At 28.8% G+C, this 16002-nt stretch overlaps 1 protein-coding gene across 1 annotated transcript; it reads left to right on the forward strand.

Moving 5' to 3' along the window:
* The first annotated feature begins 12633 nt into the window (after window positions 1-12633).
* On the forward strand, window positions 12634-15299 carry LOC111315937 (MATH domain and coiled-coil domain-containing protein At3g58400-like). The gene is made up of 6 exons (XM_089754017.1): window positions 12634-12658; window positions 13605-13734; window positions 14047-14216; window positions 14384-14666; window positions 14755-14924; window positions 15010-15299. Exons 1-6 carry the CDS (start codon window positions 12634-12636, stop codon window positions 15165-15167), a joined length of 936 nt encoding a protein of 311 aa, XP_089610143.1. The 3' UTR covers window positions 15168-15299.
* The last annotated feature ends 703 nt before the right edge of the window (window positions 15300-16002 follow it).

A 16002-nucleotide genomic window follows, 5' to 3' on the forward strand; every position in this document is an offset into this window, starting at 1 on the left:
TAATTTGATAGCAATTTAAGATAATTCTCTCAGGAGTATTCAAGAAGAGTAGTGTCTCATTCTGAAGAGGTTCCATTGTCAAATTTATTAACATATTTTATTTAGAAAATAACCAATAAAATTTTTTAATAGTTTAGTAAGATTTATTTTGATACAGATTTTTCAATAGTTTGGTGAGATTTTATTGCAAAATTATTTTTAAAAAATGCATTAAATTTTTCAATAGTTTGATAAGATTTAATTTTAGATGCAAATTTTCTAATAGTTTAGTAGGATTAAAACAAAATATTTTATAAATTTCTTTCGTAAAAAGAATTTAATTTATAATATTCTTTAATAGTTTGGTAGAATTCATAAAAGTTTAAATTCATAAAAAATCCTCCAATAATTTGGTAAGATTCATGAACTTAATTTAGAAATATTTTGGTTTATTTTCTATAAACAAATGAATAAAATAAGGGCATTAAAAAATAACAATATAAATTGTTTAATTTAAGGTAATAATAATAATATAATAATAATAATAATAATAATAATAATAATAATAATAATAAAATCTTTAAAAAAATTAAGAATAATAAAAAATAAAATAAACAAAATGAAATAAAAATGAAAACAAAAAATGAAGTGAAAAAATAAAAAGAATTACCCACGAAACGAGTTAGATCTGGAGGCAGGTAGAAACGTGGATCACGCGTAGGCTAACAGGTCAAAGGTTTTCTCCAAAACAATGCCATTTTGGCTACACTATATAAGCCAAAAATCCTTTGTTTTCTTTCAAACTTACCATGGCCCTCTCTCTTTCTAAAAAATGCTCCTGTCTCTTTCTAAAACAACTTGTCGGAAGTTTTAATCAGCCAAGATGAACCTAATTTTCAGCATTGAAAAATTCAACCAGTTGCTAGAAACTTGAAACCTTTTCAAAAATCTTCCAGAACTCAGATCTCGACCATTATAAAGTCTTTCGGCCGTCATGTATCCTGTTGAAAACTTCAAACCTCACTGAAAATTCATAAAAAAAAACCCAAAAAACCTAGTTTTTTCTTAGAAATTCAAATAAAAAACCTAGAAAAATCAAAGTTTTTTCAAATATTTCTAGATTCCCAAAAAATCAAACGACACTGGAAACTTCTAGAAAAAAAAAACAATCGAATTTCCTTAAAAATTTCAGTAGAAACTTCAATTTACCTTAAAATCTCAAAACCAAAATTGTTTCCCAAGAATCAAACTTAGAACCAAAATCACCAAATCCACCTTAAAATCCTAAAAGAACCTATTTAAACAACACAAATCTAGAAAACCCAAAATGAATCCAAAGCTTTTGATTTTTTTTCCTATTTTCCAAAAACCAAAGAAAAGAAAAACCCTAGCCTTCCACCCAGAAAATCTCCACTGTCCAATTAACTCCCCCCAAAATTTTCAGAAACAACAAAAAAAAAAACTAATTTCCTCAAATTTGCTGAAACGATTTCCCCTTTATCACTTTTTTTTTTCATTTCTTTATGTATGAATGATTTATATAGGGCTTAACTCCCTTTAATTTAAAAGAAATAACTTGATCGAATCCCTAAATTTGAGGTTTGATTTCTAACTATCCAAAATTATTCAATCTATTATTGACTTCCTATAATTTTCATGATTTGATTTTACCTAATTTGTGTCTAGGACAGATGCTCAAAGAAGATTTGATTTTGTTTGCAATTCAATGCAAACATGATTTCTAGACAAATTCTCGATTTTGTTCTTCCTTTTTTTCTTTCTTTTTTTTTCTTGAACTTTTGGCTTTTTTATTTTGTTGACTTTTTTTTAAAACAAATGAAATTCAAAAATAAATAAATTAATTAATTAAATTAAGTTAAAGATTTTCCTATTAGACTTGAAGTTTCCTAATCGGGCCTAATTTATGGTCAAAAGCCAATTTTTCATCCTAGAAAAGTCTCAGACAAAATAAAGTGTTTAAAGTTGCCCATTTTTTCATAGTTTTTGTGAAATAGGAATTGTGCAAATATAAGGATATCTATTTTGTTTGAGTCAACTTAAGGATCCTCTAAACAAAAGGTATGCAATTTTTTAAAAAATAAATCAAGAAATAGGCTTCTTTAAATAAAGGCTAAATAACTTTAAATGATAAATGAGCTCATTTAAACAAAGGCTAAACAAAAGGTATGCAATTTTTTTAAAAAAAACCAAGAAATGGGCTTCTCTAAACAAAGGCTAAATAACTTTAAATGAGAAATGAGCTCCTTTAAACAGAGGCTAAATAACTTTAAAATAGGAAATAGGCTATTCTATACAGAGGCTAAATGACTTTAAAATAAGAAATGGACTTCTTTAAACAGATGTTAAATGACTTTAAGTAGAAAATTGAGCTTTTCTATACAGAGGCTAAACAACTCTAAAATAGGAAATGGGCTCCTCTAAACATAGGCTAAACAACTTTAAATAGGAAATGAGCTTCTCTATCCAAAGGCTAAACAACTTTAAAATAGGAAATAGGCTCCTCTAAACAGAGGCTAAATAATTTTAAAATAAGAAATAGACTCCTCTAAACAAAGACTAAATAATTTTAAATAGAAAATGAGCTTCTCTAAATAGAGGCTAAACAACTTTAAAATAGAAAATAGGACTGAACCTCAAAGTCCAAAAAATAAATGACCTAGGTTGAGCTAAGGTCGAAAATAAGTAACCGAGACTGAACCGCAAATCAAAATAATACATGATCTAGGTTGAACTGAGAACAAAGATGAGTGATTGGGATTAAACTGTAGGTCAAAAAATAAATATCTAGACCAAGATTGAATATGAATGACCAAAATTGAACTGCAGGTCAGAAAAATAAAATGACATGGACCAAACCAAGGTCGAAGATGAGTGATTAGGATTGAACCATAAGTAAAAAAAATAAATGATCTGGACTGAACAAAAATCAAAGATAAGTAACCGGGATTGAATCATAGGTTGAAAAAATAAATACTCTAGATTGAACCAAGATTCAAAATGAGTAACTAAGATTGAATCGCAGGTCGAAAAAATAAATAATCTAGATTGAACTAAGATCAAATATGAGTGACCGGGACTGAACCGCAGGTCGAAAAAATGAAATTCAAAATTTCAACTTGAAATTCAAATATTCACAATTTGGAAATTCAAAAATTTGCAAGGTTCTATAACAGAAGTTGAAATATCCCAATATTCTAAGTTTCATAAGAAATTCACAAAGGTTTATGAATTTTAACTTTCACAAAAAATTCACAAAGATTTCAAAATTTTCAAAAAGTCAAGATTGGTAAAAGTTTACAAGAATTCCAATTTTTGTAAGAGTTTTAGGTTTGTAAAAGTTTCTGTTTTGGAAGAATTTTCATCATGTAAAGATTTGCAAACTGTAATTCACAAATAATATTCAAAGATTCACATTCAAAAGATTTAAACTTTCATATAAATAAATTCATGCATTCACATAAAAAATTTCAAGGCGTATCTACAGAATTCAAAGATTCTTATTTGAAAATTTAAGAGATTCACACCCAAAAGTTAAATATTCTTATTTGAAAAATTTAAGGATTCACATCCAAAATTTATATTAAAAAATTTTAGAGATTCACATTATAAAGTTAAAGATTTTTAGTTGAAAAACTTAAAGATTCACATCGAAAATTTCAAAATTCACCTTCATAAACTTTAACATTTTTACAACCAAAATTTCAAAGATTTTTAGTCGAAAAATTTTAGGATTCACATTCAAAAAGCTCCTTTAAACCAAGGCTTTAGAACTTTAAAAGTTTGAAAATTTTTCCTTGTCTAAAAATGAAAGATCTTCCTCATTTGAGGAATCAAAAGTCAAATATTTTCTTCCAACAAAACAAATGTCATGCTAGTAATGCAAATGCCTTCTAAATGTGACAATCCAGATTCTTACTAAATGTTGCAAATGTGAATGCCATATAATGATTCCAATGTGCTCCACATGCATGCCCCAATCATGATGCAAATGCGATTATCAAGGATTTAAATATAATGTAAAAATAATGTATGTAATGTTGATGTTACTAAATTAATGCCATGAAATTCTAATTGTAGTAACAAAGTTCGTAAGACTTCACCATCTCATATATTTTTTCTCATCTTCTCAGTATTAACAATCTCAAAACAAATTTCAATATTCAATTCATGTTATTTTTCTTATTTGGTCCCAACTCATAGGTTATGTTGACCAATCCATCATTGTATTCATCCTTGAGTCACCTTATAAGTCATTTTCTTAAGCTTCTTTCGCTTTTGTCATCTTGGATTTCTTTCAAAAGAATGAAATTCATTTATCATCATTCGAATTCATGAAAAATATGATACATTTCTCTAATTCATTCAAAGGATGCAAACTTGGTAAAGAACAAGAAAAATGAGTATTCATTATCGAAAAGAAATCTGGTCAAGAACAAATCCAAGATAGATAAAAGCAAAGTAGTGTGGCTATTTAAATGGGATATCAACATTTAGAATAATGACTATTCAGATAATTTTGAACTATAACTTATAATTCTTTCTCAAAAACACATTTTATCGATATTCTCGATCTTTGATCAAAATCCATATCCTAGGGGTTTTCAAATGAAGCTGTTTTGTCGAGTCTCTATTTTTTTACTTAAACCGTCATTTCAAATTTTCAATTTAAGTTTTTTTTTTTACTTATTTTTTATTTTTTACCTTTATTTTTTACATTTTTTCATCTTTTTCTTTTTATTTCTCCTTCATCTTAATCTATTAATGATACTTTGATCAAAACCTCAAACAATTCAATAGCAAACCTGCCTTAATTCAATTTACAATTCTTTAATTCGAGTATTCACATTCGATCAAAATAGACTTTTAAGGATGTAATATAGGCTAGAGTGAAAGATTATAAAAGAAATGGATAAAATAAGCCCAAACTATATTTGAAAGATAATTAAAACCAAGGATCATTTCTTTCCATATAGAATACCTTGACATTTTACCTCATCAATTTCTTTTTCTTTTTCCTTATTATTCTTTCTTTCTTTTATTTTTTTTTCTTTTCATCATTTTTCAAGAAAAATTTGAGCACAAAAAGGCTTTGCCCATAAAATCACTAAGGATAAATAAGCTTTTCAAACTTTGCCCCCAATGTAAGGGTGATCGTTGGTTAGGGTTTTTCAAAAAAAGATTTTAAAAGGCTCAAATGGGGTAGCTAAGGATAAGTTTACTCTTTTTTGTGAATGATAGAAGAAAAATGGTTATTTCTTATCTTAAACATGAATATTCTCAATGAAAAATATTTATTAATTAAGAGCAAACTTGTGATTGAACTATTATAAAGATCATGTATTGCATCACTAACACCTTTCAATAAGCAAAATTCTTCAGTAGATTTATTTTTTTATTCAGTAGTCCCCATAAATCAACAATATTAATTCATCAATCATATCATCATGAATGATGTTTTCAAAATCAAATCTTGAATTATTGTCATGACTGTTTAAACATTCATTATTTGAAATAAAAAAATGGATATGGGAAAAGATATGAGCAGATAAAAGTATATAATGGTGATTCACACAAAAGAGTAAATGTCATTAAAATGCATCAAATCTACCACTTTTAATAAAATAATAAAAAAATAAGATACAATCCAAGTATATAAAGGAGATTCATATTTTCAAAAAATTGTAAAATGATAAGCAGTTTTAATAAGCCTTCCCAAATCATGCCCTTGGGTGATTGGGCAAAAAGTTTTTATTGACATTTAGTTTCTCTGACTTGTTGAAGCTCATCGAGCTTATTCAGATCAAACTTTTCACTTTATGCTTAAAAGCAGACATGTTTCTATGGAGTGACCCACATTCCCATTATGGTAGTCACATGTAGCATTAAAATTGTATCCTTTGGGATAATGTGGTTTTAAAAGCTCCAAATGGATCAAATTATTCTTGACCAATTCTGAAAATAGCTCAATTTAGGTTATGGAGATAGGATCAATTTGAGCTTTCTCTTGGTTGCCTCTAGATCTTTCCAAATTACTCATTTGATTGTAATGCCTTGCAACTAGTGTACTAACAAAACTAGGCCTATATACAGGTGTTTGAAAAGCTAGTTGATAAAGACTAGAAGCAATATTGTTCATGGTTGGGCAATGAAGCTGGTAAGGGACTTGTACAATATGATTGGTTGTTAGGTAGTAAACAAGATGAACATATGGTGGATATGAAACATAACTTCTAGATTGTTACCCTTTAAAACTCACCATTTAGGCTTTACCTTCTTCTTTCTTAGGCAACCCACTTTTTTTTAACATTGCTGGTCTCTTTCTCTTTAAGCTTACCATTCTTGATGGTATTTTCAATAATCTCTTCTGAGATCACTATGTCAACAAAGTTATTTATTGTATGCTCTATCATCTTCTTATAATAAGGTACTTTAATGTGCTAATAAATAATATGTCATTTTTTTCTCAGTCAAAAGAGGTCGAACTTAAGTAGATATATCCTTCCATTATTGGGCATATTTTTTGAGAGATTCTATTACCTTATTCTCTATACTTTGTAAAGAAAAGTGATCAGGAGCCAAGTCTATAATGTAGTGATACCGATTAATAAATGCTTGAGCAAACTCATTCCAAAAACATATGCAGGTTCAATCTAGTTAAACATACCATTTTACAGCTGAGCCAGTAAGGTTATTTTGAAACACATGTATTAATAACTTTTCATTACTGGTATAGGCAACCATTTTTTGATCGTACATAGTGACATGAATTATCAGACACTTAATACCATTGTACTTTTTAAACTCTGATAGCATTACAACATCTGGGATGAAGTAGAGGCCGACCATATCCATGGAGCCATAAAAGTCTATACCTTCAATGGCTCATAGTCTCTCTTTTAGCAAGTTCATTTTATGTTCAGACTTTGAGTCCTCTAAACTTTTAACTGCCTTTAATTCTAGCTTTTCATTCTCTTTGAAGTCATTTAAGTGGGGGACCAATATTGATTTTATTACCTTTTTAGCAAAACTTTAAAATTACCTCTGAGTTGGTATAGATGGCTTTCTTATGTAGGTGTACCCTATAAGAAATATGAACTGCTATGGTGATGTACCTTAAGTGGATTAGGCTTGATATGGACTATAGCTAGGAAGATACAAAGAGTCAACAATATCATGCAACAGATGGTCTTTAAGTCTAGCCCTTTCTTTTATAGTCTTCCCTTTATTCAACTTGCTTAGTTCTTTCATAATTTTGTTCAATTCCCCTTTAAGCTTTTCTTGGGCCCTTTTAAACTTCTCAATATAGCTTGTATTGTCTTGCTCCATTCTTTTGGCTTAGACTCAAGTGTTATACTAGTGGTGAGTTGGTCATGTTATCCTTGAACCTTGTTATACCACAATTAGGATGCATATTTAAAGTAAGTTTATGGAACTATCCAATTATACATGATATTGAATGCAAAAATGCATGTATGCAATACAAAAGATTTAATGATATGAATGCATGATATACAATAAAAGAAAAAGGGGTTAGTAAACATGATATATACAAAAAATAATATAATATATACAAAAAAAAGTAAAGGGTTAGTATGCAAATAATATATAAAAAAAAATATATAAATTTACAAGTAAAATAAATATCCCATTATGTATCCTATTTAAGATTTTCTAACATAAGGGAAGGTATGGCTCTAACTTGAGTTCGAACCTTTAAAGTTTACTTATATGCTAGGTTTAAAAGTTTGATAGTCTAAAAGTTCTCAAATTATTCCTTACATCATTGTCAATTATAGACTAGTAAGGCATCCCAATCATCACCCATTATAAGCAACAAGAGGAAATGGTTAAATTTAAGTGGGAGTTTTTTGTTAGCCCATGTGGAGAAATGAAATCTCATGAAAGCGTAGATACTTTACTTCCTCATAAGGGATAAAACTCAGGTGTAGAGCTAATGTTATGCATATGCAAATGAATGACAAATATATGAAAATGAATAAATAAATAAATAAATAAAATACAAACAAGGAAAAAAAGAAAAAAAATCTCAAATTTATTAGGTTAGGCTTGGATAACAAGAAATCATTTACTGACCTGACTCTCGATATCTCCAGTGAAGTCATTAAACTGTCATAATGTATAGATCCATGTACCTACTGTTAGATATAGACTAAAAGAGTCACCACCAATCTTTTTTGCTTAGGTGTGATTGGCAACCTAATTAAATCTGTTTTATTTTAAAAATAAATCCCAATATTGACTTAGGTAACTTTAAATAGTAGGTTATAGTTTACGAAATCAGATTTTAGGTTGTGGAGTATAGTTTTGCATGAGAAAAATTATAGCAACCTCACAATGCCCATCCAAAAGATAATGCCAATTTGATTTCAGGTTATTCAAGCCTTCATTATATTTATAATTTACCAAAATATTTAATATTGAAAATTGATTTTAAAATTACTCCAATAGTTGAGTAACAATTTAAGATAATTCTCTCATCTTAAAAGTATTATGGAGACTAATGTCACACTCTAAAAAGGCTCTGTCGTTGGATTCATTAATATATTTTATTTAAAAAATAATTAATAAAATCCTTTAATAGTTTGATAAGATTTACTTTGACATAGATCTTCCAATAGTTTAATGAGAGTTTATTATAAAATTACTTTTAGAAAATGCATTAAATTTTTCAATAGTTTGGTAAGATTTAATTTCAAATGCAAATCCTCCAATAGTTTGATGGGATCGAAACAAAATATTTTATAAATTTTTTTTGCAAAAAGAATTTAATTTATGGTATTTTTTAATAGTTTGGTATAATTCATAAAAATTTAAATTTACAAAAAATCCTCCAATAGTTTGATAAGATTCATCAACTTAATTTAGACGTATTTTTTGGTTATTTTTTATAAACAAATTAATAAAATAAAGACATTAAAAAATAATAATATAAATTATTTAGTTTAAGGTAATGAGTAAAATAATAATAATAATAATAATAATAATAATAATAATAATATCTAAACAAAATAAAATAAAAATAGAAATAGAAAATGAAGTGAAAAAAAAAAAGGGAAGTACTTGCGGAACGGGTCGGATCCGAAGGTAGACAGACACAATGGTCACACGCAGGCTAACATGTCAAAGGTCTTCTCTAAAATGGTACCTTTTTGGCTACACTATATATGCCAAAAATCCTTTGTTTTCCTTTAGACTTACCTTGGCCATCTCTTTCTCTGTGTAAAAAATGCTCTCGGCTCTCTCTAAAACAATCTATCAGAAGCTTTAACCGGCCAAGATGAACCTAATTTTTTACATCGAAAAATTCAACCTGTCATTAGAAACTTGAAACCTTTCCAAAAATCTTTCAAAACACAGATCTTGGCCAATGTAAAGCCTTCTGGCTGCCATGTACCTCAGAAACTTCCAAACCTCATTGAAAAATTCATTAAAAAAAACCCCAAAAAACCTAGTTTTTTCCCAAAAATTCAAATAAAAAAATCTAGAAAAAGAAAAAATTTTCCAAATATTTCTAGATTCCCAAAAAATCAAATGATACTAGAAACTTCCAAAAAGAAAAAAAAAATTCTAATTTCCCTAAAAATTTCACTAGAAACTTCAATCCATGATAAAATCTCAAAAACAAAACTATTTCTGAAGAATCAAAACCCAGAACCAAAATCACTAAATCCACCCTAAAATTCAAGAAGAACCTATTTAAACAACAAAAATCTAGAAAACCCAGAATGAATCCAAAGGTTTTGATTTTTTCTCTATTTTCCAGAAATCATAGAATAGAAAAACCCTAGCCTTCCACCTAGAAAATCTGCACCGTTCAATTGACTCCCACCAAAATTTCTAGAAACAAAAAAAAATCTAAATTCCTCCAATTTGCTGAAACCATTTCCCCCCTTTATCACTTTCTATTTTTTTCATTTCTTCATGTATGAATGATTTATATAGGGCTTAACTCCCTTTAATTTAAAAGAAATAACTCAATTGAATCCCTAAATTTGGGGTTTGATTTTTGACTATCCAAAATTGTTGAATCTGTTATTGACTTCTCATGATTTTCATGATTGGATTCTACCTAGTTTGATGTCTAGGACATATTCTCGAAGAAGATTTGATTTTGTTTCCAATTCAATGCAAACAAGATTTTGGGACAAATTACTGATTTCATTCTTCCTTTTTTTCCCTTTTTTTTTTTTTTGAATTTTTAACTTTTTTTGTTTTGTTGACTTTTTTCAAACAAAACAAATGAAATTAAAAAAACAAATAAATAAACAAAACGAATTAAATTAAACTAAACTAAACTAAAGATTTTTTTATTGGTTCCAAAATTTTCTAATGAGACCCAATTTATGATTGAAAGCCCATTTTTCATCTTGAAAAGATCTCTGACAAAATGAAGGGTTTACGGATAGTGTTGTGAGTGATGATGCTGATATATTCTTGTTTGCAAGTGGATAAGTCAACTGAGCCTTTCGCATGGGGAAGGCCAGATCTTTTTGTACTTCGCAAGTGAGTTGCCTTACATTTAGCTCTTAGCTTTTAACAAAATTAGTAATCCCATGTTACTTGCCTTTAACGTATGTTCTGTCTTTTAGCAAACATTTTAAGAAGACTAACACTTTTGGGGTTCTTGCTTTGGTATGTTATGTCTGTGATAATTTTTTTCTGATTTGCTTTGATTGCATGCAGACTGTGCTGTGAGAAGTTTGGCAGAAATCAGACAAGTTGCCACTGCCTGTTTTAAGAGAGTACGAAAAACGTGAGGTTAGAGACTTCTCCCTCTTCTTCTCATTTGTACATGGTTGTGCCCATGATGCACTTGAAAGCAATTGCAGCCTCTCTTAATAAAAAATCAAGAATAGTGTGGTGACTGTTCTTGCTTCTTTATTTTGTGATTATTGATGGATTTATCATAGATGAAGTTACTGATAACATATATTTTAACTTTTGCATTGAAGACTCAATTGTAACTGGAATCCTTTTACACTTTCAATGAGAGATTTGTGAAAATTCGTAGCAAGAGAATTAAGAAAGCGGTTAAAGGAATCACTAGAAATCAATCCTCAGAATTGATAGATGATGCCGTGCAACAAGTTCCTAAAAGTAGGAAAAATAGAAGAGTTAGACCAGTTCCAGGTGGAGATAACAAATCAGGGGAACCTTCAAACAAGAATGAGGACATAGGTTCTCAATGTGAGAGCAAATCCATGGGAAAATCAGTGCCTAAGCCACCAAGGAAAAGCCAGAACCCTGGTAAGCATGCTACATCTGTGATGAGCACTCCAGAATCACCTTTGCAGGCAGCTCGCAGGCGAAAAGCTATTAAACAATGAAAGAGGTAGAGGTAATGGTGCAGGAAGAAGGCGTAAAGCAAATCCTGATTTTGACCATTCTGAAACCAGCTCTTCTGCTGGAAATGGTGGCAAAAATTGTCAGGAAGTTCACGCGGAGAAGTTAGATCAGCCACAGGCAGTGCGAAGGGTAAGCTTTACTCCTTTTCGGGTTTTCCCCGTTTAACTTCCCCACTTAATAAAACTCCAATTTAACTGCTTACAGTAAAAGTTATTTTTGAAATTTTTATGATTTTATATTAAAAAAATATGTAAATATAACATGATACATATAAAAATTTAAATTCAAATTGATGAAATATTTTTTATAAACTAAAATTATAAAATTTTTAAATTAAAATAAATAATATCTTAAACGTGAATATCCGTATTTATGTATTTGATTGCAGTTATAGAGGTAAAGAATAGGCCATTTGGCTCCAAATTTACTGATAATTTTGAATTGAGCCGGCAGCTACAGGAAAGGTTGGATTTTAAAGGCATGTCTATTTCAATGAGAATATTCATCAAGATACAGAAAGTACTCAATGGTTTGATTTGATTTGGTTGCAGGATGTGATTCCTGCTTTCTTGGACGAATAAAACACAACATTTATCTTAAAAAAGGAATTTCCTAGAGAAGGGGAAACTAAAAAAATACAAAACAGAATTTTGAAAGAGATTACTTTATGGGATTGGTATCAATGACAATATTCTGCATTTTCTTAACCAAAGAAAAGCATCCAATGCTTTCTTTTTCAATGATCATATATTTTTCAATATTTACTTACTACATCCCTTTTTTGATAGTATACTAAATTTGCATGCTATGGTCTGGTTATTCTTAGGCATATGCCCAATAGATCACATCATTGAATTTGTGAAATAGATTTTTTTTAATTTAAAATTATCAAAAATTAAACTTTGATCATTGAAATTAAAAATATAACATCAAATCAACAAATCACATGATTTTTGGTTAGATATTCATTTCCTTTATATAATCCCATAATCCGTAAAACTTGGGTTTTTTAATTTGAAATTTTTGTATAATCAGCAAACTGTTTTTTTCACTAAATTATTGACATTTTCTAATGAGGTCTTTTCTGTTTGCAAGATAAGCATATCATCCCAAAGAGATATTTCTTTTACAGGGTAAGAATACCTTGTGATGCCTGCTAGGATTCGAATGTATAAAAAGAATGTCACATGAACAACTTTGATTAAAACCTTAAATCTTTTCTTCTCCTACATATTGTTAGCAAGTAAAAAGGTAATTAAGTTTCTCATGGAAGAGCTTCTGAAGAAACCTGGTATGTTCTGTTTCCTTTCCCAAATCTCCCTTTTCCATGTTTTGTTAGTTGGTTGAAAACCAAATTTACTTTTCTTAAAGAGAATATTATGATTCCAAAATAGCAATTACTTTTGAATCAAACTATCATCCTTAAGATGTGTTTGGTATATAAGAATATGATAAGATATAATAAAATGATATGATAAGTATGATTAAATTAAATAATGTTATTCCATCTTGTGTTTGATGTGTGTAAGGAATAGGATAAGATAATTTATTTATTGGTCAAAATTATCTTTCCTCAAAGTTTATACAATTTAAATTATTAAAATAATTTTTAAAGATATAATAAGACATAAGTTCAATCTTGTTGATTAAACATAATTCTCTCCACTTTGGGATGATTGAATCATCTTGTACTAAGAAAATAATTAGTCATCCTTGTAATCTTATCTCATTCTTTAGATACAAATCAAATAAAATATAAGATAACTATCATCCCACCTTATCATCATCATATACACTAAATATGACCTTAATCACTTATCTTTGAAATCTTTATGATCTTGTTTTCCCCAATTACTAGCAATAAGAAAAAGGTAAGAAATTTTTGTTGAGAGATTGCCTTCAATCTCTTAATCACATAGGAAAAGTTTAGTAGAGTTATAAGAGTTTTCACTCTTGATTGATTATCAATGATTTGGTTGTAGTTCTTTATAAATAATGTATCTTTTTACTCATTTGTAGATGTAGACAAGTTAAGTATCAAATCACATTCAATTATTATCTCTTGTGTGATTGATTTGTGATTTGATTATGCTTCCATTTGATTAGATGATTAATTGATCCCTATATTTGTGTCTAACAATTTTGTTTTATATTATAAGTTAGTTGAGATCACGGATAAAATGATTAAATGAAACACTAACTCAATTTAGTAATGAAATTCTTACTGATGTTTGTAGGAATCAAAGGAGTTGCAAGAGATCTTCGACCGGCTCATTATTTATTCAACATAGAGTCATTCTCTTTGTTGGTTAACACAGGGTTAGAAAAGTATGAATCCCATGCATTTGAAGTTGGTGGCTACAACTGGTGAGATTTACGTTTTTGAGAAATGTTTTACCTACTACAGAATGTGGGATTTAATCACAATGGTTTGCCTTTTTTTAGGAGATTAATTTTTCATAAGATTGAGATTTAATTCGAATGATCTTACAATATTTGCGACCATCTTCATTTTTTTATACTAAAAAAAATCTAATTTAAAAATAAAAAAATAGGGAAGATGGGCAAATTTATTACAAATGCTTGAATAAGAGCTACTAATGGAAGAACTAGTTATGTTTTTACACATGCGTTGTTTCAAAGCTCTTTCATTTTTCTCTTACATTTGGCAATCTGCAGGAGGTTGTCACTCTACCCAAATGGAAACAAGAAAAGCAATGGCTTTGGCTTCATCTCCCTTTACTTACAAATTGAAGGGACAGAAAATCTTCCTCGTGCTTGGGAAGTATACGCCAACTTTAGGTTCTTCGTACTTGATCAAATTCGCGACAAATACTTAACCATTGAAGGTCTATCTTTTTTTACATAATTTGAAAAAAAAACCCTAATTTGAATTTCAAATTTATTGAATTTAATTTTTTAAAATTAGTGCATAAATCATTTGAGTTACATTCGAATTCAAACTCCATCTATTTATATAAGATAATAATAATCTCGTTTTTTTATGTTGGAGAAGATGATGGGCCGATTAAGCGATTTTACAACATGAAAACTGAATGGGGCAATGCTCAATTACTCTCTCTTGATCACTTCAAAGATGCTTCAAATGGATACTTAGTTGATGATTGTTGCACATTTGGGGTGGAGATTTTTGTGATCAAACAAACAGGAAAATTGGAGCGTCTTTCCATGACAAAGGATCCTCCCAACAATAAAATAACTTTCACCCTCCAAAACTATTCAAAATCATACTCTGATTCCTATACCTCTGATATTCAAACCATTGGAGACTCGAAATGGTAGCACTGCCTTATTTCAAACTTATCATTTTTTCACTTCCTACTGAATTTGTTGGTATTTATGGATTCTGTCGATGAAAATATACAGGAGATTGTTAGTTTATCCCAGAGGAAACAGAGCCCAGAAGGATATAGCACTTTCTGTGTTCTTGGAGCTGGTAGAGGGTTACAATCTTCCACCTAAACGACAAGTGTATGCACAATACAAGTTAAGAGTCAAAGATCGATACAATTCCAGTAACAACAGGGAATTTACATGTAATCGACCTTGTCTTGATACATTTGCAATGCAAATTTTTCTTCTATTTTGTTCTTAATCTCTTTAAATTCTCCCCCTTTGTAGATTCACAATGGTTTACTTCTGCATCTCGGGATTGGGGTTCTTTAAACTTCATGTCACTGCTTGATCTCCAGGACAAAAACAAAAACTACATTGCGAATGATACTTTGACCGTTGAGGCAGAAATCATGATCGTTTCTAAAGTCAAACTTTTCTTATAGAGCTAATTTATTCAAGGTCCTATTGGTATATGAATCGATGCATTTAGCTCTTCCTTTGTTCATTGTTGCTGAAGGAATAACATAATAAAATTGTTTATTTTTCATATATACTGCTCAAATTTATAGTGAAAATGTTTTTTTTATTATAAATGAGATATTTAAAAATTGAACTCTATTTAAAAACTATTAAAAACTAATTAATTCAACCGATTCCATTGTTAATTTTGAAAATAAAAAAAAACAATTTAATTAACATATTAAATTATTTTGTTTAGCCAATTATTAGTAAAACTGAATAAACCAAACAAATTTATTGAATCAAGAAAATTTCAGTTGATAAGAATGTTGGAATGAATTAAATCTGATGATTCGTATATTTATATCATATAAAATATTAAATTTTGTATATTTATATAATATTTTACATAAAAATTATATATAATTCATATCGACATAAAAATATGAAATATATATTTTTAAATATATTAAATCTATATATAATTATTATTAAAATTTTAAATTGTATCACTTTTGTATTTTATTTTTGTATTATGTTATCATATTGTGTAAATAACCGGATCTAGAATATATGTATGCTCACTCTAGATAAAACAAGAGAGGAGAGAAAAAAGACAAAACGATGTAGTTTCTGTCCATCGCTCAGCCTCTTGGCATTGGCGGCAAAGGTAACGAATTTTTAAGTAACTAATAATAAATCCATGAAAAAATAAACAAATAAATAAATAAATCTTGCAAAGCAAGCTACAAAAAGGAAGTTCACGGTCTATGAAAACTACTGGCTCCTATCGGCTGTAGCGCGTCCGTCATAACAGTA

Source organism: Durio zibethinus, chromosome 24 (assembly GCF_047325235.1).
Source record: "Durio zibethinus cultivar Kanyao isolate XHJ-2024 chromosome 24, ASM4732523v1, whole genome shotgun sequence".
NCBI lineage: Eukaryota > Viridiplantae > Streptophyta > Magnoliopsida > Malvales > Malvaceae > Durio > Durio zibethinus.

Bases quoted from the DNA above. Each gene is read 5' to 3' on its own strand.
- LOC111315937 (XM_089754017.1), top strand. From the start codon at position 12,634: ATGGAAGAGCTTCTGAAGAAACCTG. The intron at 14,217-14,383 runs GTCTATCTTTTT...ATGTTGGAGAAG, and splicing joins CAAATACTTAACCATTGAAG to ATGATGGGCCGATTAAGCGA. The intron at 14,925-15,009 runs GTAATCGACCTT...CCCCCTTTGTAG, and splicing joins TAACAACAGGGAATTTACAT to ATTCACAATGGTTTACTTCT.